The sequence below is a fragment of the Diaphorina citri genome, unplaced genomic scaffold (genome assembly GCF_000475195.1).
Source record: "Diaphorina citri unplaced genomic scaffold, Diaci psyllid genome assembly version 1.1 scaffold1212, whole genome shotgun sequence".
NCBI classification, from domain to species: Eukaryota; Metazoa; Arthropoda; class Insecta; order Hemiptera; family Psyllidae; genus Diaphorina; species Diaphorina citri.
The window spans coordinates 67,597-84,027 of NW_007378641.1; the positions used below are offsets into that span (position 1 = coordinate 67,597).

Here is a 16,431-nt window from a genome sequence, read left to right on the forward strand (position 1 = left end):
CGGATTTGTTTACTTTTTGAAAAGTGATAAGTGATAAAAAAAAAAATCTTGAGTTGAGATGTGAAGATTGAAGATGAAGATTCAGAAAAGTTCTCGAAAATCTGAGGATGTCAGCTCCTTTTGAGTAAGGAGGAGCTTAAGGCTTAATCCTGGATCATAATCATTCACCAACGTTTCTCATATTTTCACACAGGCAGTAAGTACAAAACTAAAGTCAAATAGGCCTTTTAACAATGAGATGGTCTCAGGTCTCATACCTGAGCAATTTTCTAATATTTCCCAAGACTTCAGTATAGTAGGTGGCACTTCCATGTGGCAAGTGTTTTAATATCATTGGTCCAGTCATCATTGTCCATCCAAATGAATAGGAGTGATTTGAATTGACCTTTCTGCTGATAAGAATTACTTATTTAGATTATTAAAATTTTATTCATGTTCCCTAGATAAAAATGGGCTCAGTTTGCAATGAAATCATTGAAGACATTGAGGATCTCATATCTTCTCAAGATATTTCCATCAAAGCACGATATTCCAATAAGAGCATGATCAATATCCGTGCTAAGAAACAAAAGACAATGGAGCCTAGCAAGGAGGAATACCCACAGCCTGATTGTAGCAGTATTCCTGGAACTCAGACTATTTATATTCACACATGGGGTTGTACACACAATAGTTCGGATAGTGAATACATGGCGGGGCAGTTGGTATCCTATGGGTACAAAATAACAGGTAAACAGAATAGAATATTAGATACTAACCTTGTTTATCTCATGGGAAAAAAAGGTTTGATAGAGGTACACTGCTAAGGTCTTGTCAATGGCACTGGCTCTCTACCCAGATGTCATGAAATGTATTAAGATTTTTTAAAAAAAAGGGGGGGGGAATTATTCATGAAAAAAATCATAATGAAAGAGGATGGTGTGGTTATGATCACCTACCTACATGATGTACCTACATACCTTTGGAAGGGTCAACTGGGAAGGTAATCAGACCACCTTAAAACTAGGAGAGAATACTGTATCCTGGACTCTTGAACTGACAAAAATCATTTTTTCAGATGATAAAAACAAGGCAGACCTGTGGCTGTTGAATTCCTGCACTGTGAAAAACCCCGCTGTAGATCATTTCAGGTTGTGGCCGAGTGCGTATCATACTGGACTTGCACACCAGAGTTCCCGGGTACGATTCCCGGCCGGATCAAAGTTTTTTGAGGCACTATGCTTGGAGTTTGGGGCGCCCTCAACCTCGTGAGGACAATTTATTAGTTATTAAATCAAGTACTTCGTGTCATTACACATGTAAAAAGATTGATGATAACAAGTCATGCTGACTCTGACTAAAGTTGTTAAAAAGCTCCCTGCTTTAACACAAATACGTGGCCGAGTGCTGGGCTATCATACTGGGCTTGCACGTCGGAGTTCCCGGGTACGATTCCCGGCCGGATCAAAGTTTTTTGGGGCACTATGCTTGGAGTTTGGGGCGCCCTCAACCTCGTGAGGACAATTTATTAGTTATTAAATCAAGTACTTAGTGTCATTACCCATGTAAAAAGATTGATGATACAAGTCATACTGACACTGACTAAAGTTGTTAAAAAGCTCCCTGCTTTAACACAAATAATTCATGAAGATGATTTGATTATTATATTTGAGAAATCAAATGCAAAGTGTATTTATGGAATATGACCCTGCTGTACCCATACCTTTCAATGTTTCTTCCACCACCTCAACAACTCTGTCTATCTGCTGCACACCGATAATACTGAGACCTTGGATGAAGTCTGCTTTAGGAGCACCCTGAGGTACACAACCTGCCAGTACTACATGCTTGCCTTGCCTCCGACCTGCTTCAATCTCATTCCTGAAATTAATTTGTGACTTGGGATTAGCTTTAGCCACATTCCAACTGTTTCCTCCTTTTCTCTCTCTCTCTCTCTCTCTTCTTCTTTCTTTTTCTTTCTTCTTCTTCTCCTCCTAATTGATATTAAATTTTTAACCTTGGATAAATTTAGAAGGATTGAGGATTGCAAGAAACAAAGATGATTGCCATCATGATTTTAACCTCCGATAGGAGAGGAACCTGAAGAAGAAATTTAGGTGAAGGTTTCTGCAAAGAAAAGGGGATTTTTGTGTATTTTTATTATTATTATTATTTTTTTTACTTCATTTCCCTTAGAAATAAAGAGTATTTATAGAATATGACCCTGCTGTACCCATACCTTTTAATGTTTCTTCCACCACCTCAACAACTCTGTCTATCTGCTGCACACCGATAATACTGAGACCTTGGATGAAGTCTGCTTTAGGAGCACCCTGAGGTACACAACCTGCCAGTACTACATGCTTGCCTTGCCTCCGACCTGCTTCAATCTCATTCCTGAAATTAATTTGTGACTTGGGATTAGCTTTAGCCACATTCCAACTGTTTCCTCCTTCTCTCTCTTCTTCTTTCTTCTTCTTGTTCTTCTCCTCCTAATTGATATTAAATTTTTAACCTTGGATAAATTTAGAAGGATTGAGGATTGCAAGAAAGAAAGATGATTGCCATCATGATTTCCAACCTCCGATAGGAGAGGAACCTGAAGAAGAAATTTAGAAGAAGGTTTCTGCAAAGAAAAGGGGATTTTTGTGTATTTTTATTATTATTATTTTACTTCATTTCCCTTGGAAAATTTCCACCCTGGCCAGGATTTGAACCCAGCACCTCCAGGTTTAGAGTCAGTACTCTTGACCATGTTTACTTCATTTCCCTTGGAAAATTTCCACCCTGGCCAGGATTTGAACCCAGCACCTCCAGGTTTAGAGTCAGTACTCTTGACCATGTAGATGAACTTTAAACCTCACTTCGCTTCGAGCGGTCACAAATAGACTCTTGTTTTTTATTCCCCCCAGGTAAAGAAACGTACAAAGCGTCTGACGGATTTGTTCCAGTCCTATTCTCCCTACTCTCATCTCCTGGGTACTATACAGGGTGTACTCGTTTCAGATGAAGCACATGATAGCATCAACTACATAGCGCATACCAAATCCTACATCCAGGTAATAGTACCTTGACCATGAAGGTGGACATAAAATCCTCTGCTCATTACATAATGAAATGTCATACCTGGAGTGTGATTACCTGAAATGATCTACAGCGGGGTTTTTCACAGTGCAGGAATTCAACAGCCACAGGTCTGCCTTGTTTTTATCATCTGAAAAAATGATGATTTTTGTCAGTTCAAGAGTCCAGAAATACCTAGTCCAGGATACAGTATTCTCTCCTACTTTTAAGGTGATCTGATTACTTTCTGTCTTCTGTACAAAGCTTTGGTCAGATCTCTTCTCGAATATGCCTCGATTGTTTGGTCTCCGTACTACGAGGTTCACACTGACAGCCTTTCCTTTTTCGTTAGTTGACAGTTAAGTACCTACCTACCTACCAGCAGTGTGAAGATTACCTCTCCACAAATCCAAAGTTGTTCTACTGTTATCACTGGCTGTGAGTTGTATCTTGGCATTGTTCATGTTTCATGGCCATACTACTACTGTGGGGTCTACTTCTATTCATCTCACATCTCTAGGTACGTCTATGTAGGCAGACCTCATCTGAATTCCAGGTATTGGGTAGGAAGATGAATAATCACATCTCTGATTTTAATGTGTTCAAGGTAAAGACCAGCGGTTTGTGAAGAGTAATTATTTGGGGTATTTACTCCAGTAAATTTTGGTGAATTAATAACTTTTTTCTAGGTAATGTTATTAATTCCTTTGATTTCACTTCTATTCCTCCTTAGTCTTCTTTAAAACCTTTGGACCATATTTAAACAATGAAATAAATTTGTTTCATTTACAGGTGATTGTTATGATTTGTACGGAGGTGAGAAGTTTGCCACTCTCTCGGAATTAGTTCAGTTCCAATTTTAATAATCTAAATAATTCTTATCAGCAGAAAGGTCAATTCAAATCACTCCTATTCATTTGGATGGACAATGACTGGACCAATGATATTAAAACACTTGCCACATAGAAGTGCCACCTACTATACTGAAGTCTTGGGAAATATTAGAAAATTGCTCAGGTATGAGACCTGAGACCATCTCATTGTTAAAAGGCCTATTTGACTTTAGTTTTGTACTTACTGCCTGTGTGAAAATATGAGAAACGTTGGTGAATGATTATGATCCAGGATTAAGCCTTAAGCTCCTCCTTACTCAAAAGGAGCTGACATCCTCAGATTTTCGAGAACTTTTCTGAATCTTCATCTTCAATCTTCCATACCTACCTCAAGATTTTTTTTTTTTTTTATCACTTATCATTTTTTCAAAAAGTAAACAAATCCGTTTTGCGTCAAGTTGGCCCGGCCAAAAAAAAGTCCCTTGCAAAAAAATCCCTCCTGTAAAATTTCCCACTCAGCTGTTTTCGTATCACACGAGGAAATATGGCCGCCTTTTCAGTGTCGTAGAGCTCATACGGGAGGGGATAGGGAATTTTTTTTGCACACAGTACCTAAATTAGGAATTCGCCACTGATCAAAATGAAGAATCGACCAATCACGAAGCAGAAAATTCTAAAAAAAAAAATCCAAAATCAGAAATTTTCTTTTGAATTTTTAAAACTATTCTAATTTTGTGAATCAAATCTAGATCTTTCAAGTTTCAAAAGTGATAGAAAGTAAGAAATAAGAAAGCCTTTCCTTTTTTGTTAGTTGACAGTTACCTACCTACCAGCAGTGTGAAGATCACCTCTCCAAAAATCCAAAGTTGTTCTACTGTTATCACTGGCTGTGAGTTGTATCTTGGCATTGTTCATGTTCATGGCCATACTACTACTGTGGGGTCTACTTCTATTCATCTCACATCTCTAGGTATGTAGGCAGACCTCATCTGAATTCCAGGTATTGGGTAGGAAGATGAATAATCACATCTCTGATTTTAATGTGTTCAAGGTAAAGACCATCAATAGTAACATAGCACTACCTGTACGTCTAGTTAATAGATTGTGTACCGAATTAAGGTGTGGGGACTAGATGTGTGTTTCAGTAAGAACCTGAGATTGCTAAACAGTGCAAACTTGAAATTCTTCATTCATTCATTAACTTATTAGTATTACAGAGTACTGTAGGATATTAAGTTTACCTTTCTGATAGGAACTGTACCAAATATATGAATTCTGTCCTGGTATATTCTCTGCTAACACCTGGTCACTATACAGAATACTGTATATCTTACCTCTCTGATAGGAACTGTACCACATGTATGAATTCTGCCCTGGTATATTCTCTGCTAACACCTGGTCACTATACAGAATACTGTATATCTTACCTCTCTGATAGGAACTGTACCACATGTATGAATTCAAGGTAAAGACCATCAATAGTAATGTAGCACTACCTGTACGTGTACGTCTAGTTAATAGATTGTGTACCGAATTAAGGTGTGGGGACTAGATGTGTGTTTCAGTAAGAACCTGAGATTGCTAAACAGTGCTACTTGAACAGAGTGTTGCTTATCATTTTTTGGAAGGTTTATATTTAAGTGTTTTCTTTCAAGTTGGGTGTTTTCTTTTTCTTAAAAACCTACTGATCAGTCTGGTTTAATATCTTGGAAGGTTTACTTATATTTAAGTGTTTTCTTTCAAGTTGGGTGTTTTCTTTTTCTTAAAAACCTACTGATCAGTCTGGTTTAATATCTTGTTAAACAAGAGCTTGTCTTGTCTTTTGAATGTGACATCATGGTAGGTAAATTATTTTCATTTTAATTTGTGATCTAATATTTACAGAACAAAACTCACACTTTCAGAAAAGTGGACTTGAGATTTTGCTGTGAAAATTATTATTATTTCTCTCTGATGACATTGTACAAAAGGTAGTGTTCAAACGTAACTTCTTATGGTATGGAGCTAGTTTCTAAATGCAATGAATGTTCTCAAAATTTTTAATACAGGGAAATACCAAAGCTTAGGTTGGGAAAAAAGGTTGAAGAATACTTGAGAGAAAGGAAGAAGCATTGGATGTGAAGGTATGATTGGTAAAATGCAAAGCATACTTAGATAAATTTGAGAAAAGATTAAAGTGAAAAAAAGGTTAAATACCTATGTGTTCTCTAACTTTCCAGCTCATAATAAGTTATTTAAGAACACTCAAAGAAAGGGCTTCAGACCCAAAGAAAGGGCCTGAAAAAGAAAAAAAAAAAAAAGGTCTAAGATTTTCAAAAACTAGATCTCCAGACACTCAAAGAAAGGGCTTCAGACCCAAAGAAAGGGCCTGAAAAAAAAATGGTCTAAGATTTTCAAAAACTAGAATAGAATAGAATATACCCTGTTTATACCGCCAGAATGAGACTGAAAAGTCCCTTTACTCCCGCAGTCTAAGCAAGGTCTCATGTATTTGGTACAATATTTTCAAAAATAAATTACACATCAGCAATTTGTTATCCTCTGAGAATTCTCAGTGAATGTTTGGGCAATGCTCCAAGCATGATCTAACATTTTTTCTTAAACTAAAAAAAAAACTTAAATTTCAAATTCAATGCCTTGCTTGAGACGGATACTACACCCATCTGTTTATATGTTTACCCAAAAAGTGCCTCAATCACTGTAACTGTCCACCAGAATTGCACGATTGATAGTTTTACTCTAACATTTTTCTTTTTTACATGTTTGTTTCATAGGATCTGTCTCACATTGAACTTGTAAAGTACATGCAGACCTTGCAAGGTTACATCTAACATGTCTTCTCGGAGATGGTTTCATCCAAGCATATCAGGAAAATTAAAAAAAAGAGAGAGAGAGAAAAAAAAAAAAAACTAGATCTCCAGGTCAGTCTCACATCAGCAATTTGTTACCTATCCTCTGAGAATTCTCAGTGAATGTTTGGGCAATGCTCCAAGCATGATCTAACATTTTTTCTTAAAATAAAAAAAAAACTTAAATTTCAAATTCAATGCCTTGCAGATGGATACTACACCCATCTGTTTATATGTTTACCCAAAAAGTGCCTCAATCACTGTAACTGTCCTCCAGAATTGCACGATTGATGGTTTTACTCTAACATTTTTCTTTTTTACATGTTTGTTTCATAGGATCTGTCACACATTGAACTTGTAAAGTACATGCAGACCTTGCAAGGTTACATCTAACATGTCTTCTCGGAGATGGTTTCATCCAAGCATATCAGGAGTTGAAGCAGAAGTTCTACTACTAGAAAGAGGCTATGACGGATCTTTCCTTGTGAGACCTTCCCGCAGTAATCCAGGAGATTTCACACTATCAGTCAGACTAAACGGAGAAGTTACACATATTAAAATACAAAACACAGGTGAGAGGTTGTATGATCTACAGCGGTTTGTGAAGAGTAATTATTTGGGGTATTTACTGCAGTAAATTTATAACTTTTTTCTAGGTAATGTTATTAATTCCTTTGATTTCACTTCTACTGCTTCTTAGTCTTCTTTGAAACCTCTGGACCATATTTAAACAATTAAATAAATTTGTTTCATTTACAGGTGATTGTTATGATTTGTACGGAGGTGAGAAGTTTGCCACTCTCTCGGAATTAGTTCAGTTCTACATGGAGAACCAGGGTCAGTTGAAGAAGAGGAATCAGGAAGTTATTGAGCTCAAGTATCCACTGAGCTGTGCAGATCCCACCACAGAGCGATGGTTCCATGGACAACTCTCGGGTGAGTAACATAGGAAGACCAGCCTCAATGATAGGTATAAAATTTCATAAATAAAAAAATAGAAAAAAAACCTAAATTCATTTGTGGAAGAATAACCTAATGTCCAAGTTGAAACCAAACATTTAGAAATAGAAACACTAGTATAGAGCCTACAAAGTTAGATTACCTATTTGTATTTTTTCAATAGCAGTTGGGCTGTTAATAAATGAAAGTACTTACCAAAATGTATAGGTAATATTGTTTTATTGATTTCCCCCTCAGGTAAAGAAGCAGAGCAATTGATTCTTCAGAAGGGAAAAAACGGAAGCTTCCTTGTGCGAGAGTCTCAAAGTAAACCCGGCAATACATAAACTGAGGAAAACCATCAGTTTTACAGGTAACATTTGCAAACTTCCAGAAGTATCGGGGGTTAGATTTAAGACTGTTATCAGCTCTTCTTAAGTACTCCTGATAACATTTGTTAGGTCATCAGATATAACATATTTGCCAGGTGTTGTAGCTTGTAAATCAAAGTCAGACAAACAATTTGAGAGTTACGTTGAAGTAAAGAATTCCTCAAAAGGAGCTGCTATGGGGTCCTCATGGATTAGATCAGGTCCAAAATTTTATGAGCAAACTTTCCTTATGTGTTGAACATATTGGCCAAATTAAATAAAAATCGGACAAACTGTAGAAACACTAGTATGGACCGTACAAAGTTAGATTACCTAGTTGTATTTTTTCAATAGCTGTTGGGCTGTTAATAAATGAAAGTACTTACCAAAATGTATAGTTATTATTGTTTTATTGATTGCCCCCTCAGGTAAAGAAGCAGAGCAATTGATTCTTCAGAAGGGAAAAAACGGAAGCTTCCTTGTGCGAGAATCTCAAAGTAAACCTGGTGACTTTGTATTGTCAGTACGCACAGATGATAAAGTCACCCATGTTATGATAAGATGTCAAGCTGAGAAATATGATGTGGGTGAGTACTGTGTAGTCATCAGATATAACATATTTGCCAGGTGTTGTAGCTTGTAAATCAAAGTCAGGCAAACAATTTGAGAGTTATGTTGAAGTAAAGAATTCCTCAAAAGGAGCTGCTATGGGGTCCTCACGGATTAGATCAGGTCCAAAATTTTATGAGCAAACTTTCCTTATGTGTTGAACATATTGGCCAAATTAAATAAAAATCGGACAAACTGTAGGAGAGTTATGGTGAAGCAAACAACTAAACTAACTTGGAATAGACAGAATCGTCGTCAGTCATGGTTAAAAAAGTGAGCCATTTCAATAAATTCAATATTTTTTGCAGGTGGAGGGGAACAGTTTGACAGTCTCACGCAACTCATTGAGCATTACTAGAATCGTCATCAATTATGGTTAAAAAAAGTGAGCCATTTCAATAAATTCAATATTTCTTGCAGGTGGAGGGGAACAGTTTGACAGTCTCACACAACTCATTGAGCATTACAAGAGAAACCCCATGGTAGAAACCTCAGGCACCGTAGTACATTTGAAACAACCATTCAATGCTACCAGGATAACAGTGTCTAATATACACGACAGGTAAACTTTTCATACAGCTTTAGTTAAATAAACTTTTTTTTTTGCTACAAGAACAATTTAAGGGTGTAAGACCCGTCGCATATTGGAAGTGTAGTTATGTACGTGACTTTTACTAGCGCGTAATCGTATGAGCAAACTTTCTTTATGTATTGTGTTGAACATATTGGCCAAATTAAATAAAAATCGGACAAACTGTAGGAGAGTTATGGTGAAGGAAACAACTAAACCAACTTGGAATAGACAGAATCGTCGTCAATTATGGTTAAAAAAAGTGAGCCATTTCAATAAATTCAATATTTTTTGCAGGTGGAGGGGAACAGTTTGACAGTCTCACGCAACTCATTGAGCATTACAAGAGAAACCCCATGGTAGAAACCTCAGGCACCGTAGTGCATTTGAAACAACCATTCAATGCTACCAGGATAACAGTGTCTAATATACACGACAGGTAAACTTTTCATATAGCTTTAGTTAAATAAACTTTTTTGCTACAAGAACAATTTAAGGGTGTAAGACCCGTCGCATATTGGAAGTGTAGTTATGTACGTGACTTTTACTAGCGCGTAATCGGGACTTTATCATTTTCATAGGTTTGGTTTTAGTTTTCCAGACGAATACCTACGCGCTACTAGCGGGCCGTGCGACGGGCCTAATCCTAGGTATCATTCCGCGCATATTGTGTTCCCCAAAAACCTTTTTCCCCGAGTGAATTTCATAGTTCATTGACCTTTGTACTAAAAGCCTACTCCGAGACTTAGGTGTACAGGCAAACAGCCCTAGTGGTTGGGTTAAGCTTATACGACACCTACGCGCTACTAACGGGCCGTGCGACGGGCCTAATCCTAGGTATCATTCCGTGCATATTGTGTTCCCCAAAAACCTTTTTCCCCCGAGTGAATTTTATAGTTCATTGACCTTTGTACTAAAAGCCTACTCCGAGACTTAGGTGTACAGGCAAACAGCCCTAGTGGTTGGGTTAAGCTTATACGAATCTACAAATTGTACATTGACCTCTTCCTTTGCCCTTGTACAGAGTGACCGAGCTGCAGAAGGAGAACTCTAGCAAGGCCGGATTCTGGGAGGAGTTCGAATCCTTGCAGCAGCAAGAATCCCGCCATCTATTCACGAGGAGGGAGGGACAGAAGTTGGACAATCGGAACAAGAACCGGTACAAGAACATATTGCCGTTCGATCACACTCGGGTTAAACTGAAGGATGTGGATGAGGATGTGCCTGGAGCAGAGTATATCAATGCTAACTATATCCAAAGTGAAGACGGTGAGATTTAATATTTAATACCACATTTCATCAAAATATGATGAACAGTTGGGGAGTTATGGCAAAAGAAATAATTTTGATAAAAGGAGCCACCGTGTGAATATAAATAGTCTGAGTTCCAGGAATACTGCTACAATCAGGCTGCGGGTATTCCTCCTTGCTAGGCTCCATTGTCTTTTGTTTCTTAGCACGGATATTGATCATGCTCTTGTTGGAATATCGTGCTTTGATGGAAATATCTTGAGAAGATATGAGATCCTCAATGTCTTCAATGATTTCATTGCAAACTGAGCCCATTTTTATCTAGGGAACATGAATAAAATTTTAATAATCTAAATAAGTAATTCTTATCAGCAGAAAGGTCAATTCAAATCACTCCTATTCATTTGGATGGACAATGACTGGACCAATGATATTAATAAAACACTTGTTATGTGTCCGATCTCCTGAGTCAATTTTCTTTGTGTTGAACAAAACTCGGACTAACTGTTTGTGAGTTAAGACAAAAAGAATTTCTCAACATCCTGTGTTCTTTGTTTTCGAGACAGGGTTGTTTTTTAAGGGGCTATGTCTCGGCAGTCTCCTTCCTTCATTAATTCATTATGAGCAATGTGGCCCCCTATCTTAATAAACTCTTTAATAGAGAGAAGAATCCTTTGTATTTGGTCCCTGGGCTTGATATACAAAGTCCTAGAAGGAATTTTATTTTTCTTCGTTTGTTAAATACTTCTATTTTGTATTTCAGGAGGCAAGAGCTACATAGCAACGCAAGGATGTTTACCGAGTACAATGAACGATTTCTGGTCCATGGTGTGGTTCTTTTAAAATTTAATATTTAATACCACATTTCATCAAAATATGATGAACAGTTGGGGAGTTATGGCAAAAGAAATAATTTTGATAAAAGGAGCCACTATGTGGTTCTTATGTGTCCGATCTCCTGAGTCAATTTTCTTTGTGTTGAACATATTTTCCGAATTTCATCAAACACGGACTAATCGTTTGTGAGTTAAGACAAAAAGAATTTCTCAACATCTTGTGTTCTTTGTTTTCGAGACAGGATTGTTTTTTAAGGGGCTATGTCTCGGCAGTCTCCTTCCTTCATTAATTCATTATGAGCAATGTGGCCCCCTATCTTAATAAACTCTTTAGATGACTTTTTTTTTGCACATATAGAGAGAAGAGCCGTTTGTATTTGGTCCCTGGGCTTGATATACAAAGTCCTAGAAGGAATTCTATTTTTCTTCGTTTGAAATACAAAATAATTCTATTTTGTATTTCAGGAGGCAAGAGCTACATAGCAACGCAAGGATGTTTACCGAGTACAATGAACGATTTCTGGTCCATGGTGTGGCAGGAGAATGTACGAGTAATCGTCATGACAACCAAAGAGATGGAGAGGGGGAAGAACAAGTGTGCCAAGTACTGGCCCGATGATCATCAGAGTAAAACCTATGGCGCTGTAAGTGTTAAACCTAGGAAACATTTGTTTCACGATTGTTGCGAGGCAAATGTTTCGAATGTTGAGCTACTTTCAAGATAAAACCTAGTGCACACTAAAAGGAAAAACTATTCAGAAATCTTTATTGATTGCCCCCTCAGGTAAAGAAGCAGAGCAATTGATTCTTCAGAAGGGAAAAAACGGAAGCTTCCTTGTGCGAGAGCAAAAATCTTTCAGAAATCACAAGGTTTCTTATTAAAATGTTGCAGCAACTTCTATTGTTCATCCGAACTAAAGGCAAGTCGAAATATACCGCACGTTTTTCGTGTGGAATCTGAAAAAATATTTCTTCTTTTAACCCGCCTTTGCATTTTTTATACAAAAAATTAGGGAAATTATAGCACTTTTGGGCGTGGGTTCGGCGTGGTCACGCTCGCCTGGTAAACAGGTAGGCGTGGGTTCGATCCCATTTATCCTCATTTATTTGAGAATTTGACCACATAATAATGGAGCTCTCGGGGTTAGGTGGTAGAGAACGCCTAAGGTGTTAACCTTGCCTAGTGATTGCCTTCCACCCAAGAGTTCTATTATTATTATTATTTTGAACTTGTAAATTTTTGAGGAAAAAAATTATCAACATTCCGAAATCTACCACTATTCTAATCTACTCTCTGTTATATTGTCAGGTGTGTGTGAACAACATGTACGAGTCAGTCACAACGGATTATATTCTACGCGAGTTCCTGGTGAGCAAGGGCAGTGAATCACCAAGGAAGATATATCATTATCATTTCCAAGCCTGGCCGGACCATGGAGTACCAAGTGATCCTGGCTGTGTACTTAACTTCCTCTATGAGGTTAATACAAGGCAGGATATACATGCAGGTAACTAAGGAAGATATATCATTATCATTTCCCGGACCATGGAGTACCAAGTGATCCTGGCTGTGTACTTAACTTCCTCTATGAGGTTAATACAAGGCAGGATATACATGCAGGTAACTAAGGAAGATATATCATTATCATTTCCCGGACCATGGAGTACCAAGTGATCCTGGCTGTGTACTTAACTTCCTCTATGAGGTTAATACAAGGCAGGATATACATGCAGGTAACTAAGGAAGATATATCATCATCATTTCCCGGACCATGGAGTACCGAGTGATCCTGGCTGTGTACTTAACTTCCTCTATGAGGTTGATACAAGGCAGGATATACATGCAGGTAACTAAGGAAGATATATCATTATCATTCCCCGGACCATGGAGTACCAAGTGATCCTGGCTGTGTACTTAACTTCCTCTATGAGGTTAATACAAGGCAGGATATACATGCAGGTAACAAATCCTGCCTTTACTTGGTGTCGTTTTTCTCCTGGCTTTTTTCGTTCTTTTTCCTTGCCATTTTTTTTAAACAGCAAAATATTTCATGCCCTATACCTACCTTCTTATCTGGCTAGGGTTAGCTGATCTTTTCCTTATTTACAGTCCCAGGGACCAGGTATAAACCCCCTATTTTTTTACAGGCCCGGTTTTAGACTAATATGAAGTATTCTATTTCCGCAGGGCCGGTTGTCGTACATTGTTCAGCAGGTATAGGCCGCACGGGCACTTTCATTGTGATAGATATGATACTAGATCAAATCAAGAAACATGGTCTGGAAACAGCAAAATATTTCATGCCCTATACCTACCTACTTATCTGGCTAGGGTTAGCTGATCTTTTCCTTGTTTATAGTCCCAGGGACCAGGTATAACTGAGATACAGGCCCGGTTTTAGACTAATATGAAGTATTCTATTTCCGCAGGGCCGGTCGTCGTACATTGTTCAGCAGGTATAGGCCGCACGGGCACTTTCATTGTGATAGATATGATACTAGATCAAATCAAGAAACATGGTCTGGACTGTGAGATAGACATTCAGAGAACTATACAACACGTTCGCTCCCAGAGATCAGGTGAAAATTTAGAATAGATAATAGAGAATGATCAAACAATGTGCATTTTGTCTGGTGAAGCTGAGAGCTTCTTTGACAATTTTTGTCGATATCACAGCATTACAAAGAGCCTTCTTTACTAATTCTGTCAACACTATAACTTATCTTTTCACTCTTGTAATGCCACTACTGGTCGCTACTCAATTATCCTCACAAGACGGAGTAGTGAGCATCCCCCATATTCCAAGGAGAGAGTAAAAAAAAACTTAAAATCTGCCAGGAATCGAACTTGGAACCTTCGGTGTGCAAGCCTGGAGTGATTCTCAGTCACTATTGAAAGGAAAATTCCTTATTTATATTGTGTTTTGGTTTCTCTTCTCCACTTAAAATCTGCCAGGAATCGAACTTGGGACCTTCGGTGTGCAAGCCTGGAGTGATTCTCAGTCACTATTGAAAGGAAAATTCCTTATTTATATTGTGTTTTGGTTTCTCTTGTCCTCAGGCATGGTTCAAACTGAAGCCCAGTACAAATTCGTCTACCTCGCTGTTCAGCATTACATACAAACCTTATCCCAACGTCTCAGGCATGGTTCAAACTGAAGCCCAGTACAAATTCGTCTACCTCGCTGTTCAGCATTACATACAAACCTTATCCCAACGTCTCATAGAAGAACAAAAGTCCATACAGCTGGGCAGAGAATATACCAATATCCGATGTGCCAATGTAATGTATGATGACTGAACTAACAATAGTACAGGCGAACCTGGATAGTGCGAGATCTCATGTGATTACTGAGGTGACTTTTCAGTCTCATCCTAGCAGTAAAAGTTAAGATGTCTTCAAAAGAGAGGAAAAAAATATCTATGGATTTATTTGAAGTAATGACATCTTGATTTCCCTATTATTCAAGTTCGACTGTATCTGATTGTGCCAGCATATTTGATTATACCAAATCACCTGCCTCTGTGGCGTGATGGTCAAGGCACTCGCCTGATAGACAGGAGGACACGGGTTCAATTCAAGCTGAGGTATCAAATTTTACGCTCATTTCTGTATTGGAGAATTTTACCACAGTAATTGTATGTAGTTGCCTTCTGTTGGGCTAAGGGACTCTGGTCCTGCTTCTTAGTCTTCTTTGAAACCTCTGGACCATATTTAAACAATTAAATAAATTTGTTTCATTTACAGGTGATTGTTATGATTTGTACGGAGGTGAGAAGTTTGCCACTCTCTCGGAATTAGTTCAGTTCTACATGGAGAACCAGGGTCAGTTGAAGAAGAGGAATCATAAAAGTTAAGATGTCTTCAAAAGAGAGGAAAAAAATATCTATGGATTTATTTGAAGTAATGACATCGTTATTGCTGAAAATAATTATTATAATTGGTCCCTTGATTTCCCTATTATTCAAGTTCGACTGTATCTGATTGTGCCAGCATATTTCATTATACCAAATCAGAAATCACCTGCCTCTGTGGCGTGATGGTCAAGGCACTCGCCTTGTAGACAGGAGGACACGGGTTCAATTCAAGCTGAGGCATCAAATTTTACGCTCATTTCTGTATTGGAGAATTTTACCACAGTAATTGTATGTAGTTGCCTTCTGTTGGGCTAAGGGGCTCTGGTCCTATTACTAATCACGAATTATTTCTGGTGAAGTTATGAATCTGTTAACAATTTTTGCAATACTCTAAGTGCCTCCTATGCTATTTTTTCATACCTCATCAATCTCATTATTTGTAATAATGCTGTCACTGGTCTTCTATTTAAATTACCTAGTCAATGATTCTCACGAGGCTGAGTGCACCCTGAATTCCAAACACAGAGTCTAGGTCATCATGTGCCGCTATTTTGGGGTGCACTCACAGCCACGTCAAAAGTGACTAGTATTACTTTTTATAATTCGAAATTTCGTTGCTTGAAATACAACACACACAATCCATCAACCACTTTGTAAACTTTAAGAAGAAGAAGAAGAAGAAGAAGAAGAAGAAAGCGCTAGGTCGCGGGCTCGATTCCCGCCCGGGGCGGATATTATCCTGAACGGATAATGTTCGTTCTCGGAACGGCTGGCTTCCTCTTATCCTGTCTTCCTTCTTTCTTCGATTTCGATATGATAAGACCTTATCACTTACAGAGTTCCCTCTGTCAAACAGCTTGAAAAAAAGAGAATGTATCTAACATTGTATCAATAATGAAAAATCAATGCAAAAAATGCAATTTTCATGAAGAAAGGAAAAATGGTTGATAGGTGTTGGTGTGTTTTTAGCTCCGCGACGTTGGGCCTACCCAGAACCCACTCTTTGAATTATTAGATACTTTTGGATGTGATATTTTTATTCTGTTAAGTTGTGTTAATTTATTACGTTTACCCTACTTAACTTATTTTAATTGTGAATTATGTTCTAAAAATTAATTCACTCATTTTTTTACGCAAATATAATTCCTCAATTTCACACTAATTATAATTCTATTCAGAAATATTTCATTAGAAGTTAGAACTAAGGGAGAGAGAGAGAGAGAGAGAGAGAGAGAGAGAGAGAGAGAGAGAGAGAGAGAGAGAGAGGGAGGG

At 37.9% G+C, this 16,431-nt stretch overlaps 2 protein-coding genes across 7 annotated transcripts; both read left to right on the forward strand.

Moving 5' to 3' along the window:
- Window positions 1–49: 49 nt before the first annotated feature.
- LOC113469744 (threonylcarbamoyladenosine tRNA methylthiotransferase-like) lies at window positions 50–1,585 on the forward strand. Its single transcript, XM_026827615.1, has 4 exons — window positions 50–196; window positions 444–729; window positions 1,058–1,179; window positions 1,553–1,585. Exons 2-4 carry the CDS (start codon window positions 450–452, stop codon window positions 1,583–1,585), a joined length of 435 nt encoding a protein of 144 aa, XP_026683416.1. The 5' UTR covers window positions 50–196; window positions 444–449.
- A 1,792-nt stretch (window positions 1,586–3,377) lies between these two features.
- On the forward strand, window positions 3,378–14,864 carry LOC103514734 (tyrosine-protein phosphatase corkscrew). 6 transcript variants are annotated; one of them, XM_026827623.1, is made up of 11 exons: window positions 4,548–4,845; window positions 7,061–7,296; window positions 7,484–7,660; window positions 8,463–8,621; window positions 8,952–8,983; window positions 9,096–9,205; window positions 10,239–10,483; window positions 11,767–11,945; window positions 12,611–12,809; window positions 13,732–13,881; window positions 14,445–14,864. In XM_026827623.1, exons 2-11 carry the CDS (start codon window positions 7,119–7,121, stop codon window positions 14,600–14,602), a joined length of 1,587 nt encoding a protein of 528 aa, XP_026683424.1. In that variant the 5' UTR covers window positions 4,548–4,845; window positions 7,061–7,118; the 3' UTR covers window positions 14,603–14,864. The 6 variants fall into 6 exon arrangements, with proteins under 6 accessions (XP_026683421.1, XP_026683424.1, XP_026683425.1 ...); XM_026827624.1 differs by lacking the exon at window positions 8,952–8,983 and adding an exon at window positions 13,490–13,576 and having other exon boundaries at window positions 9,064–9,205; window positions 13,819–13,881; XM_026827621.1 differs by lacking the exons at window positions 8,952–8,983; window positions 9,096–9,205 and adding exons at window positions 9,512–9,653; window positions 13,490–13,576 and having other exon boundaries at window positions 4,549–4,845; window positions 13,819–13,881.
- The last annotated feature ends 1,567 nt before the right edge of the window (window positions 14,865–16,431 follow it).